General features: G+C 45.5%; 1 protein-coding gene across 1 annotated transcript; it reads left to right on the top strand.

The window, feature by feature from the left end:
• Positions 1–15,587: 15,587 nt before the first annotated feature.
• Positions 15,588–20,236, top strand: LOC308436353 (chymotrypsinogen B; the record flags this gene model as incomplete). The annotated part of the gene is made up of 7 exons (XM_080937234.1): positions 15,588–15,639; positions 17,951–18,054; positions 18,142–18,221; positions 18,328–18,406; positions 18,632–18,812; positions 19,589–19,722; positions 20,075–20,236. The coding sequence occupies 7 exons, from the start codon at positions 15,588–15,590 to the stop codon at positions 20,234–20,236; spliced, it is 792 nt and encodes a 263-aa protein (XP_080793360.1).
• Positions 20,237–21,400: the final 1,164 nt, after the last annotated feature.

Below are 21,400 nucleotides of genomic sequence, written 5' to 3'. Positions count from 1 at the left end.
CCCCTTCAATCTCTCTGCCAGGTTGCAGATGGAATGGCTCCCCCTTGTGTCAGGGCTGTGTCCAGTAAGGGTACTGAGTTCATCGACAAAGCTCAATACCCTTTATTGGAGAATAACAGAGTCTTATAATTTCTTTCTCCTCTGTTCTTTAGAAGAATGCCCCCTCCCCCACTGCCTGTCACATAAACCCCTATTGTTACTGGTCACACAGGGTGCACTGGGTAAATGTTGATTTCTTTACCAGTTTTGGACATGTTTTACAAAAACATTATTACATTCATTTAGTGTGCACAGGCACATGTAGGTGGGCATGTGGAGTTCATAGGGCAGTTTGCTGGAGCTGGTTCTCTCCCTTCACCAAGTGGATCCTGGGAATTGAACTATCTATCTATGTATCTATCTATCCATCTATTATTATACTGGTTAAACTGTGTATTAGTCAGGGTTCTCTAGATTCACAGAACTTACAGGCACTGTCTATATAGAAAGGGAATTGTTGATTATTCCAGTCTTTAGTCCAACTTCCCAACAATGGTCAGTAGCAGCTGTGAATAGAAGTCCAAGGATCTTCTTGGACTTGCTCTGTACTTACTACAAAATTTACACTTGAAAGGCAGACTTGAGGTGGTTGTGGTGTCTAATGTATGCTATCCCAGCACTAGAGAGGCTGAGGAGGGTGGGGGAGTCACATTACCCTGAGTTCAGGGTAACCTGGTCTGGAGCGATGGCTCAGGAGGCAGTTGAGAGCACTTGTCCCTCCCACCAGACCACAGCACCCACATGGGGACTCACAGCTGTCTGAAATCCTGGTTCCTAAAGACGTGATGCCCTATTCTGATTCAAGGCCAGCCTGGGGTATGTGGGCTTGAGTTACAACATGGAGTTTTCTCAAAACAGAAAAACATCCAGCCATGTTACTCAGACTGTGCACCTCAGTTTCCTCCCAGCTGATCTTGCTTTCCACCAGCTGAAATCTACAAAGCCAGCAGTCAAGACTAAGCCAGAAGGGTCTGCATCTGCGCTCACACAGGGGACTTCACAGCAGCTGCTCCAAACAGAGCTGCAGGAGGTAGACCTGCTGCACCTGTGGCAGAGAAACTCCAGCTGGTCCCTCTTTTAAAGAGAGAACTCAGCTGGAGGCCCTGGTCTTGGGCAAGGTCCCACCCTCCTCCTGAGCCCTTGGCCTCAGAGCTTAAGTTCCCTGGTCTCTCAAACTCAAACATCCAGCCATGCTGAAGCCTGCTTTGCTTCTCTTTGCTTGTCTAGGTTTCTTTTCTCTCCTTCTCTTTATCAACTTACAGCTTCAGATTTCCCTGGTAAGTTTCCTGCAGCGCTCAGAGTGCTTCCTTTGACACTCCAACAGGGCTGTGGCTCTCTGGAGTTAACCATGCAAGACTAAGGTAAGACCGGACACTGTACCGCCTGTGGCTCCGGGATCCCTCTTTTTTTTTTTTTGGCAGCCCAGCCTAGGTTTAAGATGGCAATGAGCTTATGGGATCTCTCTATTGCTGAGTCATGATAGGTTTTATTTTGTTTCTGTGTTTTTGATACAGGATCCCTGCAGTAGGACTGAAAACAGCCTCCTGCCCTAGCCTCCATTGGGCTAGGATAGGCAGGAACCACTACGCCCAGGGATGAGCGCCCCCTGGTGGAATGGAACTCATTAGCGGGTTTTAAGTATCGGGAGTTTGAGAATTATGGGGAGAGAGTAACTAGGAGGATGGTGGAACTCAGTGAGTGTTGCTAAAGGTACAGAAAGGTTTCCCAAAAGGTCCAAAAGCCGAGTGTAATTAAGTGACAATTTAAAATGAAATGTGGGGCTGGAGATGGCTCAGAGGTGTAGCACATCAGTTGCTCTTACAGAAGACCCAGGGTCCCGCTTACAACCATCTGTAACTTCAGTCCCATGGGCTCTGACACCCTCTTCTGACCTGCAAGGGCACAGACCTGCCTGTAGTCAAAACACAACCACACATAAAAGTTTTAAAAATGAGGAAGGAAGTGGGAAGGTGAGCGGTAGTGTTGTCCCCAGGGGGGCTAAATGTCCAAGACATCCACATCCATAGAGACAGAGTCAGAGATTGATGAGGTGGTGTAATTTCAATATACTGGGTACATCCTGAAATAGGAACAGTGAAGGCCTCCAGTTTCCAAAAGAAACACCTTTTATATATACATTTTTGTGAAGTAGAATTAACACAGCATGAGTTGGTTACGCACTGCATGAGTCTGTGACTGAGGTAGGATTAACACTGTTGTTAAAGTCACTGGGCACCCATGTTGTTTAAAACATGATGTCGAGTTTCTGGCACCAATGTTAGGAAAAGGATGAAAAGAGTGTGTGTGTGTGGGGGGGGGGGGTCGATATGGCCCATGGAGGGGTGGTGAGGCCTGGGGGCAAGGGAGATGCCTCTGGGGGCCCATGTTGGTAATCCTTTCCCTCTGAGGGACCAGCCACATGACGGTATAGTATAGAATAGAGTTTATTTAGGTCAAGAGAGACTTAAGAGGGTAGTAGAGGCAGAGAGAGAGAGAGAAAAAAGAAGAGTAGATGAATAGAGCATGTGTAGAGAGAGGGGAAGAGGAGGAATAAGGGGAGGGAGCAAGAGAGAGAGAACAAGAAGCAACAGAGAGAGGAGGGGGCAAGCAGCCCCTTTTATACTGTCAGGTCACTGGGAGGAGCATACCTGGGTAAGGCCAGGTAACTGAGGGGTGGGGTTTACAGAATCCCAACAAACACAGCATGGGTCGGCTACTTCCCAGTTTTGGTCAGTGTTGACCTTTCACACAATTGGAGACTCCTGGAGGAGTGATATAGTTGTCTGGCTACAGTTGTCACTCCCATTTGGGGGTATGGCAGGAAGTTACTAGCATCATGGAGTCCACAATTGGAGACCCTTTGAGGAATGATATAGTTATCTGGCCATTTGGGGAGTATGGCTGGAAATGGGGTTCTCAGGCACGTCCAAATCTGACTCTTCTTCCTTATTACAGTAATTTCAGGCTTGACTCACCAGATCCTCCCTGTCCCTCAGAGCATCAAAAAAGCATGTGTTTGCAGGAGCCTAAAAACCTGAACTTGATCTTGGGATCACACAAGTCATAGGAGAGAGCAAATTCCTGAATGGTCTGCCCTCAGAATGCTTGGCTAGCTTATCAAAACCAAGACGGCATCCTGACTTGTGTAGGGTAGACTTCTGGGTTGATGTAGCTTGAGGCCTTAAACCTTCAGAGTTCTTGAGTTGGGAATAGTTGGAAGTGGACCCCTTTTCCCTATCAGAAGCTACACACTTTCCCCAGACACCCAAGGACATACACAGCAGCTCTGCCTCTGAATACCCTTAGTTCCCAGCTGTTAAGGTGTCTAGGCCTGGAAGGAAGTAGAGACTATATCCCAGGAGCTGAGCCAGCTCAGGTAGCCTGATGCCACATGAAGGAGTTTGTCCAGTAGAGACTGCTGTCCCAGCCCATGCATTCCACAGTCTGTCAGGTCCCTAGAGGTGGTCACCTGCCAGGTGGTTCCTGGTAGCATGCAAAAGCAACAGAGCACAGCAGACAAGGCAGAAAACCTAGAAGTTTTGCGTGAGATAGAGGAGAGGCTGGAGGTTCCGAGGTGGGTATGGCTCTGAGGCAAACACCATGAAGACACATGCATCCACCAACCAGTAAGGAATGTGCTCATGAGAGGCACCTTCATGGCTCACAGGCTCCTCAATAGCTGTCCTCCATAGACCAGGCTGATGGTGGGAGTAGCTGCTGTTCAGGATGTGGCTGCCACTGAATATACATGTGGCCTGAGCCAATTCACCAATGTATATGGTCACTATAATTAATTAGTACCACAGCAAAAGAGGTGGAGTTATGGGGGTGTTATAAGAGCCCAGAGACATTATGACTATGGTGAGATGCTATGAAGTTTAATGACCTGATTTTTGTCCTAGGAGCCCAGGCAGGGCAGAAAGAGAACAGACTCTGTAGAGTTGCCGTTTGACCTTCACATGTGCACCATAGCTACATGCCCCTCCCCCACCTGGCCAACACAAAATATAATTAATTTTATCTTAAAGAGATGATGGGAAAGAGAGTTGGCTCAGCAGTTAAGATCACCGACTGCTCTTTCAAAGGTCCTGAGTTCAATTCCAAGCAACCACATGGTGGCTCACAACTATCTGTAATGGGATTCAATGTCCTCTTATGGTGTGTCTTTAGACAGCAAGAGTGTACTTGTGTATATATATTAAATAGATATAAAAATAACAAAATAATGAATTAATTAAAAATGAGAAGATCAGAAGACAAAAGTTTCTTTTAAATATGTGAACCTGGGTAAGGCTTTGTTTTATGTCTTTGTTTGAAGTCGGGTTTTTCTATGTGGCTTTGGCTGCCCTGGAACAAACTCTGTAGACCAGGCTGGCCTCACTCAAGAGACTCGCCTGTCTCTGCCTGCCCAATGCTCAGATTAAAGGTGCACACCACCACCGCCCCACATTTTTGTTTTTTTCTTAATGGTCCATTTTCAGTATGTTTTACCCTTAGAGTTTATCATAATCACGGACAACTGGGTGCCTCTCTTCCCTAGTCGACAGACATCTGCTTGTCTCAGACCTCAATTGGAAAGTTCAATCTGATGAATGAACCTAGAAATTAAAACAATGTATTTACAAGCCTCAAAGAAGCCATTCGATAAAACTTAGTATCAAAAAACCGATAAGATTGGGTTTAGAGAGACGGCTCAGTGGTTAAGAGCACTGTCTGCTCTTTCACAGGTCTTGAGTTCAGATCCCAGGAACCACATGATGGCTCTTCACCATCTGTAATGGGATGTGATGCCCTCTTCTTGTGTGTCTTAAGACAGATACATTGTATATAAGAAATAAATAAACCATTTTTTTAAAAAGTCGGTATCAATGGTATGTTTAAAAAAAAAAAACAGTAAGATGAGGCTTGGGGAAGAAGTCCTAGCCCATGGGAAGAGAGAACAAGAATTTCTAGGAATGGGGGATTTGAAAAACCACTGTTAGTACCAAATCATCAGGCAGGCATCCCACATTGCAGGATGGCATCAAAGTAAAATAAAAGACATGATTAGAGATGGATTTACTTAGAAATGTACTTGAGGCACTGCTGTGTCCTCTGTTGTCAAGCATGGCTTCACTTGCTGTCTGCATCACGTGCCTTGGGAAGGAGCTGAAACAATGGTGGGTGCCTTGGCCTTAGTCACCTGACCAACCTCACTTGCTAGCTTGCCCCACTGTACGGTTTTAAAGTATAAAGTGGACTGGATTTGACACCTAACCTTTAGCTAGGTGTCCTGGCTTTGGTCCAGCAGTGACACCTGTCATCCACACTCACAGATGCCAGAGTGCTTATTCCAGAAAGACCCCAACAGTACATGAAAAGTAGCTCTGTTTTTCCACCACTAGGATGTGTCACAGAAGATCTTACTTGTCTTGGGACATGAGGTCGCAGGATATTTGATCACACCAAATGATGCCTTTAATCCCACTCAGCACTTGGGAGGTAGAAACAGGTGGATCTCTGTGAGTTCAAGGACAGCCAGGGCTGCACAGTAAGACTTGACTCTAAAAACAACCCTCCCCCCCCCCAAAAAAAAAACAAAACCAATAAAATGTGCACTTGGAAAATATAGGCAGAGGTATAGTGACTTCAAGGTCAGTCTCAATGACACAGGAAGACCTTGTGTCAACAGAATCTATGGCACCTCCCATGTGTCCTAAGTGTCCTTACTTCACTCAGACTGGACACTCCCTCCTGTATACGTCCATAGGCAGCAGGTCTTCCCCTCCATTGCAATCTCCTGCCTATAAAATCAACTCCATATTAGTGTGCTGCAAAGCAATGGGCTTCATTATGGGCAGAGGCCCTGCAGAAGCAGCTGGGGCTCATTAGGAATGCAAGCTCTCAGGACTCCAGGCCCCACCCTGTCCTTCAGACTTGTTAACTGAGGGGGGGGAACAAAGTATTACACCTCAAGGCCTAGCAAGTATGCTACCTGCCAGAGTGGTTGGTGAGACATGCAGATGCTGAGACAAAGAATCATGGCGACCTGTGAGCTTCTGAGTGCCCTGACAATGGTGACCAGGAAGCTCTATTGAACATCAGTTTCTGACCCACCTTTGCCTTTAACATACATTGGAAGAGCAGCTTTGCCTCAAGCTTTTAGACCTTGTGGGACAGAGAACATGGGGATTGTGGACACTGACTTAGAAAAATTAATCTTATAGAAAAGAAGTCATAATAAATTTTCTCTTAACTTTAATGTGACCAGATATGCTGATTCAATGATAGACTGGTTTAGAAATCAGTCCAATATTGGAAATAATCTTTATTGAAAGGATAGGTTCTGGCCATGTTTAAAGCCATTTTAAAATTCACAATTGCCTTGTGAAGCTACATTTGCAGTGGATAAAATTGGGACACGATCTAGAATTTGAACAAATGTTAGCCGAATTTAAGCTAACTAATCTGTGTTCAAGCTCCTAATCTGTTGTTATTTAGTCATGTTGAATTTCCTTATGTTTCTCTAATGATATTCAGTGTCAGTTGTACTGATTGTACACTTTCCAATTGTGTTAATGTTGAATGTGTTTGTTATGGTGGTTTGTCAACTACTTTTGTTTTATTGCCAGTGAGTATTACAAGACCCTGATATTCCTAAGAAAGGTTTGCAGATATTAGAAGTTAGTCAGGCTTCAGACAGAAGCAAGAAGCTTTTGGGCTTCATTTTTGCAGGTAGAGCAGCTTTAATTGTATTAATAGCTAGTATTACCTGCTTCTGCTATAGCCTTGAGGGAAGTTAAGAAGGCTACTTTTGTTAATTGTTTACCAAAAAATGTTACTAATGTTTTGAATATTCTAGAAGTTTTACCTAGGCACTTAGACAATGGATTGATATTCTTTATATAATTCAAATCACTAGAGAAGTCCTTTTGAGTTTAAAATTAGGAAAGCATCTCGAATATCATGCTAAGTACCAATGGATTTGTGTTACTTCAAAACTTTACAATGATAGTTACTATTATTGGGAAAAGATTCAGAGACGTTTGGAGGGTATTTGACATCGTTCTAACAGCTCTAGATGTTTTAGTCTTGTACACTGAGATTATTAATTTATACAATGCTACCCTGCTGAGCTTTGTTGCTACAATAATGCTGAGAAATGTATTTGTGGCCTGAAGTCAGTATTTCCTTCTTGGTCTGGCTTCTAGAATGACATATATGGCTTGATCCATACTAGCCCTTCTAGTCCTGGGAATAATCTTATTCCTGCCCATTGTGATAAGGCTTGCTTTAACAACATCAACTTGCTGGCTGCTAAAATACATGGCTTGAAGCTGAAAATGGACCCCCATACAGAGTTTTGAACAGGCTATTTGTCCATGACAGATAACGTTCTATACACAGTTCCTTACTGACCTAAGCCAGAAATGCATTGATATTATATTCCATATAAATATGGAATATTAATATAGATAAATGCAAATTACAATATGGGTATTGGACGTGTTTCTGCCAGAATAACCTATGACAGATGCTGTCTTCTTCATATAATTAATAAGGGGGAGATGTGGAGAGCATTATTGGTGCCTCTGCAGAGTTGGTGGTGGGAATTCTTACTTTACCAGGACAATCATAACTTGGTCAAGACATAAATCTGACTTTGGTCCTACACTCCAGGGAATTGACCCATATTAAGAACATTTGCATTTGAAGCTCAGGTCAGAACACTTAGAATTGAAGCCCAGGGCAGTAGGATGGCACTGAAGCTTAGGGGAGGTTCAGCAAATGTAGGTGTGACAGTCTCTTTGTCTCTGGGGAACCCCCTTGGTCCCTGATCTTCACACCTGACCTCCAGAAAGATGTTTACAGGATTTTTGATTATTAACTTGCTTGTTCCCTGACTCAGAACTGATTTTATCTTTCTGCATGTAATTAAAAGTGTTTTAAAAAACGGACATAATAAAGGATTCCCTTCAGCCTCAAGACTGGCCAAAGTCATGTTACAATTTTGACAACTGTCTCTCTTTTTTTTCAATCTTTGCTCCTGCCCTGGGGAACGTGTTGTTTGACCTAGCTGGTCTTGGAAACTCATGGAAATGAATGACCTTGAACTGTGTCCAACAAGTGAGGAGAGCCTCAGGTCCTGAGACTAGTTTGGAAAACTTTGTCTAATGTTTGGAGAGAGAGTGCCCTTGGTTAAGAAAAGGTATAGCAGAGCCAGCTTGCTCCTGGTTTCTGGATGCAGATTCATGCACTTGTGCATGGTTCTAACTAGTTAGATTAAGGAGTACAAGCTTCTTGTAAACTAGATTGTTTGTGGTCATCATATGATCTCAACAGGTCCTTTCCCCTATAGTAGCTGAAGTCCGTGGTCGGACAGGACCAGTTAGGTCAAAAACTGCAGTGAGCCGAGGGTCTCTGGTTAGATGTTCGTAAGTTTAGACTTTGCATTTGGGACAGGCCAGATACAGGGAAGAGGATGTGTACCCAAATGGAGTTGACAGTCTCATTAGCCACTTGTAAAGGGGAAGGATGTGTTCAGAGAGACAGAGAGAGTGAGAGAAAGAGAAAGAGAGAGAGAGAGAGAGAGAGAGAGAGAGAGAGAGAGAGAGAGAGAGAGAGAGAGAGATAGAGAGAATGGCTTTTGAATGTTCCCTTGGTTTCCTTTATGAAGTTCTGGAGCAAGTGTGTGAGGGAGACTACATGGCAAGATGTTGTTCTTTTTCTATTGCTTTAATAAACACCAAGACCAAAAGTATCTTGAGGAGGTTTATCTGGCTTATACTACCTGTTCACAACCTACCATAAAGGGAAGTCAGACCAGGAGCTAAGCAGGAACCACTACAAACCTAGTGACTTGTTCTCCCTCTGGCTTGCTACCTACTTTCTACAACTCTGACTTACCTAGGGATGGTGCCGCCCTAGTGGACTGAGACTCTTAAGACTAGAAATTAAGAAAATGCCTTAGGGACTTGGCCACAGGCCAATCCAAGCTGGTTTGCTGGAGAGTGTCTGTAAGTTGTGACCATAGGAAGTGTGAAGGATGCTTCAGGCCCCATTTGGAACTTGTTTGAATCTGGTCAGTGGGAGTGGAGAGTAGTCTGTTTGACTCTGTGTCAGAGTTTGCTGGCAGAGTATCATTTTTACCTGTTTTCTGTGCCAGTGGAGTGGGAAATGTCTATTTGTTTTATTGTCTTAATTTATGTTGATTGTAAGTATCAACAAGAACTGACTGAGTCTTGTTCTGTACCCTTTGTGGGGTGAACAATCTATGAGTTGTTTGTATTTATTCTTCTGTTCACTTTGGCCCTGTTCTTGAACATCTGTGAATTCTGTAACCTGTTGATCTGCTTGTGGCCAGTAAGTGGCAGGCAGACATGCCTTAATGTCACAGTCACAGAGAATCTGGAGGACACTTCAGATTCTCTGGGTAATTCTAGTGAAACCCCACTTGTTAGTTTTGGTGGCAGAACGTGGTGTTCATGGCAGGGATACCCAGGATATTGTTTCAGTTTCTGGTGTGTGTATGTGGACATTTTTGTTTCCATTTCATTCTCTCTCTCTCTCTCTCTCTCTCTCTCTGTCTGTCTCTGTCTCTGTCTCTGTCTCTGTCTCTCTCTGTCTCTCTCTCTCTCTCTCTGTGTCTGTGTGTGTGTGTGTGTGATTATGTGTGTATACATTGACTGACATTATTTTTAGTCATGAGACAGAGCAGGGGTATCTCTTTAAGCTTATATGACTATAGTGACATTAAGAAGAGGAGAGCTTTTGGTCCATAGGGGTTGAATACTTTGATCAAATTCCTTGCATCCTGTTCAGGGAGAATCTGGTAGCTAACCCTCCTCCATGGTTCCAGCCCTTTTTGCCTTCTCCTTCAACCCAGATCCTCACTTTAAAAAACCCCACACCATCTACGAAAGAGATTCTACAGGATTCATTTTTCTCTGACCTCTTTCTCTTAAATCCCGCTTTTTCTGATAATTGTAGGGGCCTTACTGACCTTTTAGATTCTGTTTTGTTCACCCTTTAGCCTACCTAAGATGACTTGTTGCAGTCTTTGCAGATTCTCTTTACTAGTGTATTGCATATCTGTAGCAAATGGTACTCCCACTCAAAACACTGCTAACACAGATGAGGGATAACATGAAGGTAGGGAGCACCTGAAGGTCTACCACCAGGTTCCGTTGGCAAGATGGCCCACAATTTGACAAAGGTACCTGAGGTTAAGCAGGGACGAGGGGAGTCACCTTTAGCCTTTCGAGAGGAGTTCATGGATGCATCCCACTAGTATACACCCTAATACCCCACCAACAAGGGGCACAAAGATACTTTTACTAGGGCTTTTATAGATAAGTAGAGGTGTCAGAAAATAGCTTCAGAGGCTAGAGAGACTATGGGATAAGTTGTTGTAAGATTTAGTTCAGGTTGTTGACAAAGATTACCATAACAGGGAGACAGAGGACGACACGGAGTAAGGAAAGAAAAAAAAAAGAGAGAGAGAGAGAGAAAAGGCAGGAGAAGAGGCAGGAAAGGAATTTACAGAGGATCCTGGACACAGTCGTGAGGGACAGAGAATTAAGAACCAAGTTTGGCACTAGGAAGGAGCCTTTCAACAAGGATCAATGTGCTTAATGTACAGAAAAAGGCCACTGAGCCAGAGAGTGTCCCAACAAGAAGCAAAGGGACCGCAACAATAAGACCAGCAGACATGTCGCCCCAGAGTTCTGACTATAGAAAAAGACAGCAAATAGCAGGGACAGGTTTCAGACCCCTTCCCCGAGTCCAGGGTAACATTATGAAAGTGGAAGAGAAAACAATCCAGTTCCTTGGAGAGTCAGGGGTTCAGTTCTGTCCTGTTACGAAATGAGGATTTCATGTCAAACAAAAAGTCTTGCGTTCAAGGGGCTACAGGCAACAAGTAATATTCATGGATTTCCTGTGGATCTCAGAGTGGGCAGGATATCCCACTCATTCATAGTAATGCCAGACTATCCCTGCACCTTATTGGGAAGAGACTTCCTGATTAAGATGGGGGAACAAGTACACTTTCACCCTGATGGGCCACAGGTTAGAGGGCCAAAAGGGGTACCCGTACAGGTCCTAACCATTCAGTTGGAGGATGAGTATCAACTCTTAGAGCAAAATTAGCTCGCCTAAGATATGACAGACTGGTGGTTGCTGGCGTATTCACAAGCCTGGGTGGGAATTTCAGGAATGGGGGAGGCTAAGAACCAGCTCCCCCTTCAGTATAGCACTGAAAAGCCCAGGCTACGCAGATAGCAATGCATCAGTACCCCATGTCAAAGGAGGTGTGAGACAGGATCACAATACACATATAGCTACTCCAAGTTGGAGATCTGCATACATGCAAATCATCCTGGTATACTTCTCTCCTGCTGGTGTGGAAACCTGGAACCAACAACTGTCGGACATTTCAAGATCTCCGAATGGTAAACAAATAGGTGAGCCATCTCCACTGCATGTACCTAACCCTTATTACTTATTGAGCTCATTGCCCCCATCCAGAACCTGGTACACAGTACTGGACTTGAAGCAAATGCATCAATGGACACATCTAGACGTCTACAAGGTTGTGAGGACCATCTTGCAATCAAATTCTTTGGTGTCAGATGTGAGGATTAGTGGGACAAGTAGTAGATACCCGTGTGCCATGCCAGAAGGTAAATGAATGTAGAACTGAGGTAGAAAAAGGAAAGAGGTGGGTGGGAGGGATAGACCTAGGGTTTACTGGGAAGTGGATTTTACAGAGATTAAGTCAGGAAGATATTAATAAAAATATCTATTAGTCTAGGTAGATACCTTTTCTGGGTGGGTGAAAGACTTCCCAACAAAGAGAGAAATGGCAACAGCGGTAGCTAAGAAGATTCTAGAAGGTATCTTCCCAAGGTTTGGCACCCCTAAGGTAATTGGATCAGACAATGGGCCAGCTTTAGTTGCCCAGGTCAGTCAGATATTAGCTTGTTTCTGGGGACCAATTGGTAAACTCATTTGACCTTGGAAACTGGTGTAAACTGAGTGTTGCTCCTTCCTTTAGCCCCTTCTAAGGTTAGGAACACCAACTACTGTTTCAACTTGACCCACTTTGCCATAGTATATGGGACCCCTGCGCCCCTCACCCTTTTGGTGGATGTTCCTGAATTGACTTGCCATACTGATAATGATTTATATGTCAGACTTAAGGCTCTGCACACAATTTGAAAAGAAATCTGGGCTCCGTTGACCATGGCCTATGTTCCAACTACTCCAGAGACTGCTCACCCTTTCAAGTCAGAGACTTGGGCTTTGTGAGATGCCATCAGACCCTGAGCCTCAAACCATACTTGAAGAACCTTACCTAATTTTGCTGACTACTCCAATGGAGGTCGAGGTGAATGGGATCACAGCCTGGACACACCCCTCCCATGAGAAACTTGCTTCAGACTGGAGCCGACTGACATCTCCAGTTAGAAAATCAAAAAGACCCACAACCCCTAAAACTCAAGATATCCTGAACACCATGATCTGGCTACTATTTGTTTGTGGCCAGCAGAGGACATCTCGAGAACTGTGAGCAACCCCATACTGCTGCTAGACTTACATGGAAAGAACTACCAGCTACAGGTATGGTCCATGTCTAAAGAATCACCCCCTTTACACCTTGTGGCCCACTTTACTTCTATTTGTGTCAATTACCTGATGGGTTGGATGTGTGGGATATTCCCACTCAGGAACTGGGAGAAGGACTGCGAGAATGTAAGGGAGAACCCACATACTCCCCGAAGCCTTGTCCCAGGGGTGGTGTGAAAGAACGAGGATTAGGATGTGGGCACCCTCAGCTAAGAAGTAGGCTATGCCTCATCCTGGTCTATGTGTGCCCCCAAAGTGAGTGGAGTAGGGCATAGGCCCATAAGTGCTGATGGCTACGTTTGTTGTGTGTGGAGTTGTGAGACCACTCCCCACTCATCATGAGCTTTAAATACTGTAAGAAGGAATTCCATACGTGGGGGCTAAAACACAGCAGGTATAACGTGAATCCATGAACCGGAGGGCCTCTGGGTCTTTTGGGGTTTTTGGCAGCCATCCTGACATCACCCAGGAAACTGGGAACTGGGAAGATAAAGGCCCTGTGATAATTTCTCCTCCAACCCTCTCTCCTTCTGATTTACTGAAGCAGGATAAAGAGCACGTACTTGAGAAAAAAGAAACACCTAGAGACTAAGGCTGTATCAATCTGGCTATGATAATGCGCTTCTTTGTACCATCCACTGGTAGATTGAGGCCTTGACTACCTCCACCATGCCTAACTCTGTTATAGTCCTGGCACCTTCGGCCTCTCAACCCATTATGTCAACCATTATGGTAGGTCCCAAGGTGGTTACTGGGGTTACTGTGGTAACCAGAGTGGCCTCAATAATAGAGCATCTATTCTCTAATCAGGATCCCCAGGGTGATGAGCACCCACTTCTAAGCCTTATATAAAATATTTTCTAGCTCTAAACTCAACCAAGCCTTTGCTTACCACCTCTTGTTGGCTCTCCTATGATACAGTTCCCCCATGTTATGGGAGAATAGCTGCCAAAGGTCCCATAAGTCTGAACAACACAGATGAGTTGGAGGTCCAGATAATCTCTCACCCTTCAACTATTGTCCGGGCAAGGACTCTGCATAGGCGCTGTCCTCCTGGAGGAAACGTTTCTTTGTAACTCTACTCATGACTATGGCAGATGGGTATGATTCTCCCCAAAAATACCTGGTGGGCTTGCTCCTTAAGAGTGACCCCTTGTGCACCTACAGCTTCTGAATCAGACCAAAGTGTTTTGTGTCTTTGTTCAGCTGATGCCTCGGTTAGGCCTATTGTTTTTACAGCCAGGGTGGCCACTTTAGTTTCATCTCTGATAGGACCTTTGATCATTCCATGCCTGTTCCTAAAGTTTGGTCCTTGCATTTTGAATGTCTTAGTTGCTTTCATCGAGGAAAACCTTAACACTGTGCAAATAATGGTGCTGAAACCACAGTTTGAGGCTATGGAACAAGATGACCTTAGATTTTACAATTGAAATAGTAACCTAGACAAGGTGGGGGGTAAGAATGAAGGACCTTAAGGGCTTAGGCCAGCCTTACACCCACAGCCTCATCAAGGCTAGCCCCAATTCCATTCTCTACCGACAGTTTCCAGTAGGAAACCCACAGAATGTACTGACTGATAGTCACCTGACCCTCTGGTCCCAAATACAGTTCCAATGCCTTTCACAGGCTTGCTAGCCAATATGCTTAGCCCATGAATTTAAATTATAACCTTGCTGATATAACCTGTACCCCTAAAAAGTATAGAAAGTGCTTGAAACAACCTTTTGGGGTAACCTATCCTATGGATATAGCCACCCCAGTGCATTGGACTAATAAAACTTGTGCATTTGTATCGATGCCTGATATCTTGTCTCATTCATGAGAACCTCAAATTCAGAAGACTCAATTTGGGTCTTATACTTGGACTCGAACCTGGGTCCTCTGGAAGAGCAGCCAGTGCTCTTCACTTCCAAGTCATTATTCAATGTAGTACATAAATGTTATTGGAAAAAAAAACCTGAAAGTTTAGGCAAAGACTATGTCTCTCTTCTTTGTACTCTTCCTATTCTTTTGAAACATTCTTTTTTTTAAAGATTTATTTATTTATTTTATGTATGTGAGTACACTGTTGCTGTCTTCAGATATACCAGTAGAAGGCATCAGATTCCATTACAGATGGTTGTGAGCCACCATGTGGTTGCTGGGAATTGAACTCGGGACCTCTGGAAGAGCAGTCTTTTCTCTTAACCACTGAGCCATCTCTCCAGCCCTGAAACATTCTTTATAGTGTAAATCTGCACATCTGGTGTGGGAGGAAGAGAAAGCTGGACCCAGGGCTTCAGGTATGTGAGGCAAGCACTTCCATGACCACAGCAGCCTCACAGTGGTTACTGCCCTGTTGCCATAAATATCGCTTTTGCTTCTTCTATCCATCCTAAGACAGTTTGGTTGAGACTGGAGACAAGGTGGTCCTTGCATAGCCCTGAGTGGCCATGTAACCCTTTGTTTGAAATGAGTGAAACCCAGTTGTGGTCTTAGAGCACCAACTCACTTGGAGGCTCTCCACCAGTATCTTTGAATCTATCCTGGGACCACCTTCAGTTAAGAGCTGGGAAGCCTGTCTTCGGGATGGGCACTGAGTCTCCTAGCCCACCTCCCAGAATGTCTGCATAAATAGGGTTCTGCAGACCTCAATCTCCTGTTCCAGAAGGGTTCTTGTTCACAGTGCCTTGGGGATGCTGGACTCCACTAATGTTCATGGGCACTGTTAATCAGGGCAGCTGTCCTTTTCCCATGAGCTGGGCATGGGCTAAGAACCAGGCAAGACTGTGATAAGAAGCCTGGCCCCCACTTCCATCCAAGGTCTCTGGATAACAGGGAGGGGAACTCTTGGACCTTCCTGGTTGGATAGGGTCATGGGGATTGGGCAGGGCTTGAGGACCCTAGGGGACATAAAAAGAGCCTCAGAGTAGGCAAGCACCAATTCCTTGACCAGCACCATGGCATTCCTTTGGCTTCTGTCCTGCTTTGCCCTTGTGGGAGCCACCTTTGGTAAGTGGTGGGAGTCAGCTGACACAGCCAGGTACCATTAGAGGGGGAGAGGTCGGAGGGGTAATCCTGAGACAGCTTATCCCCTACCCTTCTTCTCTGAGCCTCATTAAGTAAAAGGAACCAGAAGTCTCAGGGAAGGCAAGAGTCTTTCTAGGACCTTCTGGGCTTATGCCCTGCTTCAGGAGCAAAAAGACTTGCCTGTGTCCAGGTGTGCTCTGTAGATCCAGATGTGACTGAGGTAGAAGTGCTATGGCCCAGCAGGAGCCTGCTGGCAGATGCTTAGCTTTTGTTTTTTGTTGTTCTGCTGTTTGCTTTTACCTTGTATTGTTTGAAACAAGATCTCACTCTGTAGCCCAGGTTAGCCCAGAGTTTACTATGTAGCGCAGGTAGGTTCAGACTTAGAGCAATTCTCTTGCCTAGGCTTCCTAAGTGCTTGGGTTAAAGACTGATGCTATAACATTTACATGTTATAACATAAAACAACTTACCATTTTGTGTTTCTTTTATAAAAAGAAGAAAACAAAAGAGGGAGAGATTAGCTTGAGGTTGGGGTGTATTCCTGTGGGCCTAGCATTTGCTTCTTGAGGAAACAGGGTCTCTTGTAGTCGGTCCTGATCCTCCTGCCTCCATCTCCCATATGCTAGGATTACAGGCATGTATCCACCACAGCGAGTTTCAGATCATTCTCCATGCCCGCCATTTGTCTTATTTTTCGGTTGCTTATTTTATCACTAAACACCGTCTTTTACTGTAGCTCAGTCAGACAACTGGGATCAACCAAATCTCCTGCTTCAGCCATCATAATGGCTGGGACTATGGGCATTTGCTAATAATCCAGCCTGACATACTTTGTTAAGAATGACAACCCAGGGCGCTGGAGAGATGGCTCAGTGGTTAAGAGAACTGAATGCTCTTCCAGAGGTCCTGAGTTCAATTCCCAGTAACCACATGGTGGCTCATAACATCTGAAATGAGATCTGATGCCCTTTTCTGGTGTGTCTGAATACAGCTACAGTGTACTTCTACAGATTAAATCTTAAAAAAAAATAAATAAGAGAGAGAGAGAGAGATAGCCCAGATTCAGCCCAGCTCCCTCCCTTGTCCTGTTCTGAGTCATTTCTCTTCAGGCTTTTACAAATGCGCTACCATATGTTTAAATCTATCGGCAAAGAACCTTACAACTACATGGATAGTAGTTGGCTGTGCTGGTTTAAACAAACTCTATTTCACTCAGAATGTGGCAGATCCAGCCATGTAGCCATGGAAACCCAGCACACTGAGTTAAATACACTGCACTGTGAGAACACACAATCCCGGTTCTCATTTTTGGCTAATAGAAAAGTAGATGATTGTGACTCTGTGGGAGTATTTTAGTCATCAATGGAGAATCTTGTCCATTTCCTAGTTTCTGCCCTCAAGAGAGACAGGTGCTGGTCCCTTGATAGGGTCAAAGGACTTCAGAAGTAGAGAGGCTGGTCACAGGGTCCGCAGGGGCCACAGTACAACCAAACTGTGAACATCTGCCAGTCACTGTAGCAAGTGTGTTCTGGCATATCCAAGATGCCCGGCCACTCCTGCTTATCTCCCTATTCTGTGTGTTTTTCATGGTGTAGCATCAATGTCCCCTTTCTTTCTTTTCTTTCTTTTTCTGGAACTTGAGACAGGCTCTCACTATGTAGCCCTTTATGGCCCAGAAATCTCTCTATAAATCAGACTGTCCTTAAACTCAGAGATCTCCCTTCCTGTCTCCTGAGTGTTAGGATTAAAGATGTACACCAATGCACCTGGAAGAAAGTTTATTTCCTTTTTAATTAAAGAACACAGCCGGGTAGTAGGCGTGTTTTTGTTTTTGGTTTTGTTTTTTGTTTTTTTGTTTTTTTTTATCCCAGCACTGGGGATGCATACGGAGGGCATCTCTGAGTTTGATACCAGTCTGGTCTTCAGAGTGAACTCCAGGACAGCCAGGGCTACACAGGGAAACCCTGTGTAAAAAAGAAAAGAAAAAAAATAGGTAGGGTACCAAATTTCATGTGCTTGAATAACTATTGAAATTGGTAGGTACCTTGGAAATGGCCAGCCTGGAGTTAGAGCCGCACAGCCTGGTTGTCCAGTAGGCTTTCTGTTCTCCTCGGACATGCCTGGATGGGGGCTGCTGTGCCTCTCTTCATCCTTGGAAGGAGAAGGGGGTCAGCAGGCTCTGTGTGGGGGACCCCTGAGCCAACAGGATGAAGGAGAGCCACATGCTTCCAGGGGATGGTATAGTCACAGTGGGGTGCAGAGGCATTCTACAACATGGTTACTACCTTTCCAGGCTGTGGTGTCCCTGCCATTCAACCTGTACTGACCGGTCTGACCAGGATTGTCAATGGAGAAGATGCTGTTCCTGGCTCCTGGCCCTGGCAGGTGTCCCTGCAGGTGAGAAGAAAATCCTGGGAACATTAGTGCTTGTACTGGGGTGCTACTAAGGTAGGAACCACTGACCTTACTTTTCATCCTCACTAGGACAAAACTGGCTTCCATTTCTGCGGGGGATCCCTCATCAGCGAAGACTGGGTGATCACTGCTGCCCACTGTGAGGTCAAGTGAGTCTCAGACTACGTTGGGGGTTCTGCTTCCAAGTTCATTTGGGGGAGGGGAAAGGGGTCAGATGGATTCTTCCTCTCACCCCCTATGTGTCCCAATCCCTAGGACCTCTGACGTGGTAGTGGCTGGAGAGTTTGATCAGGGCTCCGATGAGGAAAACATCCAGGTCCTGAAGATCGCTAAGGTACACAGGCTGCTGATGGGAGAGGAGCTCAGTCCACATGCTGGGGGGGCAAGCCCAGTGAGGGGAAGCACTTGACTCCTTAAAGGAGCTTGTAGAGTTGGGATTGGACTTAGAATTCTCTTTCTGCGTCTGTTCTGATGGAGCCAAAAGGAAAGGAGCGTGTGTCCCTAGGGTCTCAGCACAGACCAGGTCCCCCAAATCTTACCAAGTTTCTCGTCCCCACAGGTTTTTTCTAACCCCAAGTTCAGTATGATCACTGTGCGTAATGACATTAGTCTGCTGAAGCTGGCCACTCCTGCCAAGTTCTCTGAGACTGTGTCTGCCGTGTGTCTGCCCACTGTTGATGATGACTTCCCTGCTGGGACATTGTGTGCCACCTCTGGCTGGGGCAAGACCAAATACAATGGTGAGTGTGACCTTGCTCCAGGGAGCTGTTCTTGGGTCCAGGTGGAAGGCTCTTTCAGCTGTGAACCCCCCACTGTCTGTCTGGCTTTCTTATTTCTATTGAAAAAAATTAATTTTCTTTTATTTGTATGAGTACACACTATAGCTGGTCCTCAGACACATCAGGAGAAAACATCAGCTCCCATTACAGATGGTTGTGAACCACCATGTGGTTGCTGGGATTTGAACTCAGGACCTTTACAAGAGCTGTCAGTGTTCTTAACCACTGAGCCATCTCTCCAGCCTCATCTTTCCATTTCTTAATTGAAATTTGTCAACTAAAGCCAGGCATAGAAACATGCTTTCATCCCTAGCCTTTGAGAGGCAAAAAGCAGACAGAGCCTGTGAGTTCCAGGCCAGGTAAAGCTACATAATAAGACAGTGTCTTAAAAAAAATTATTAACTAGTAATTCACAATTATTATGTGTCACTTAAGACTTAATATTTAAAACTCATCTGACACAAATGGTTGCTGACAAGATGGGGCCTCAGGAAGCCTTCTGCTCAGCAGGAGGAATTCTCTCTGAGCCTGAACCTGAGTACAGGTTCCATTCTGGTGTAAACCATGGTCTCAATAAGAAATCTTATACACCTACTACCCATGGTCACAAGAGCCAGGCTCTGCCTGTTTCTGAACCTGACAGCAGCTCTCCCCGCAGATGTCTGAAAGAACCCATGGTGGTATGCAGTAAGCTGGCAGGCCTCGGGACCTTGACTCCATTCCCTCTATCCCTGTAGCCTTCAAGAGCCCTGAGAAGCTGCAGCAGGCAGCCCTGCCCATCGTGTCCACTGCTGAATGCAAGGAGACCTGGGGTTCCAAGATCACTGATGTGATGATCTGCGCAGGCGCCAGTGGAGTCTCTTCCTGCATGGTACAGCCTCCCACTCCGGATCTGATCTCAGAACGTGTAACCTGGTCAGGCTAGCAGAGGGCTTGCAGTCCAGAAAAGGATGAGCTGAGGCTAACAGACACCCCTAGGGGCACCTCTGCCCAAACTGGTAGTGTAGGGCCCACAGGAAACACACTCTTGCCACCAGCCCTGTGAGCTGCGCGTGTCTCTTACTCACAGAGGGAACATAAGGGTGTGGGTCCCCTCCAGGAGTGCAGGTGTACAGGTGGGGCTGTCCGTGACCCCAAGGAACTGTCCTGCACTTTGTCTTGACCCCACCTGGTCCAGGTACTGTTGTTAGGCTCGATGACAAGTTCTTTACCTTTTTCTGCAGGGTGACTCTGGTGGCCCCCTCGTCTGCCAAAAGGATGGTGTCTGGACCCTGGCAGGCATTGTGTCCTGGGGCAACAAGTTCTGCTCTACTTCCGTCCCTGCCGTGTATTCCCGAGTCACAGCCCTCATGCCCTGGGTGCATCAGATCTTGGAAGCCAACTGAGTCTGTGGTTCTTGCCTCCCTCTTTGAGCATTTACAATAAATCATCGAATTAGAACACTGACTCCCTGTGTCTTTGTGCTCCAGGGGACAAGAGACAGGACTCATCCCTGTCATCTATCAAGGGAACAGATTACTGGCTCTAAGCTGCATAGACCCTGATGGGTCTTTTTTCTGCCTCCCCCTTCTTAGAAGTCCATCGTAGGTCAGAGCTCAGGGTGTTTCTACTACAACCAGCTGGACTCACTGCCATAGCCTTCTCTGGCAGGCAGTCATCCTTGGCCAGACTGCGTCCTTCACAGTCCTTGAAGAGCCAGTCATCTGACAGTGGTGAACCTTGTGCTGGTGACACTCTTCTCTGCATTTAGGCTCCTTACAGCATCCTTCCTGCTTCAGACCCCACCCTTGCCTCTGTCCAGGCTCCCTGTGAGCTCTGGATGTTAAACCACCAGCCTGTGGGCTTCCACACTCTTACCTCTCCCTCTCCTCAGTATGTTCTGCTCTTGGGGAGGTTAGAGGTCAGATTACCTTCCCCACATCCACCCCCTTCAATCTCTCTGCCAGGTTGCAGATGGAATGGCTCCCCCTTGTGTCAGGGCTGTGTCCAGTAAGGGTACTGAGTTCATCGACAAAGCTCAATACCCTTTATTGGAGAATAACAGAGTCTTATAATTTCTTTCTCCTCTGTTCTTTAGAAGAATGCCCCCTCCCCCACTGCCTGTCACATAAACCCCTATTGTTACTGGTCACACAGGGTACACTGGGTAAATGTTGATTTCTTTACCAGTTTTGGACATGTTTTACAAAAACATTATTACATTCATTTAGTGTGCACAGGCACATGTAGATGGGCATGTGGAGTTCATAGGGCAGTTAGCTGGAGCTGGTTCTCTCCCTTCACCAAGTGGATCCTGGGAATTGAACTATCTATCTATGTATCTATCTATCCATCTATTATTATACTGGTTAAACTGTGTATTAGTCAGGGTTCTCTAGATTCACAGAACTTACAGGCACTGTCTATATAGAAAGGGAATTGTTGATTATTCCAGTCTTTAGTCCAACTTCCCAACAATGGTCAGCAGCAGCTGTGAATAGAAGTCCAAGGATCTTCTTGGACTTGCTCTGTACTTACTACAAAATTTACACTTGAAAGGCAGACTTGAG

Source organism: Micromys minutus (assembly GCF_963924665.1).
Source record: "Micromys minutus genome assembly, chromosome: 24".
NCBI lineage: Eukaryota > Metazoa > Chordata > Mammalia > Rodentia > Muridae > Micromys > Micromys minutus.
This window is presented reverse-complemented; position numbering and strand designations above follow the sequence as displayed.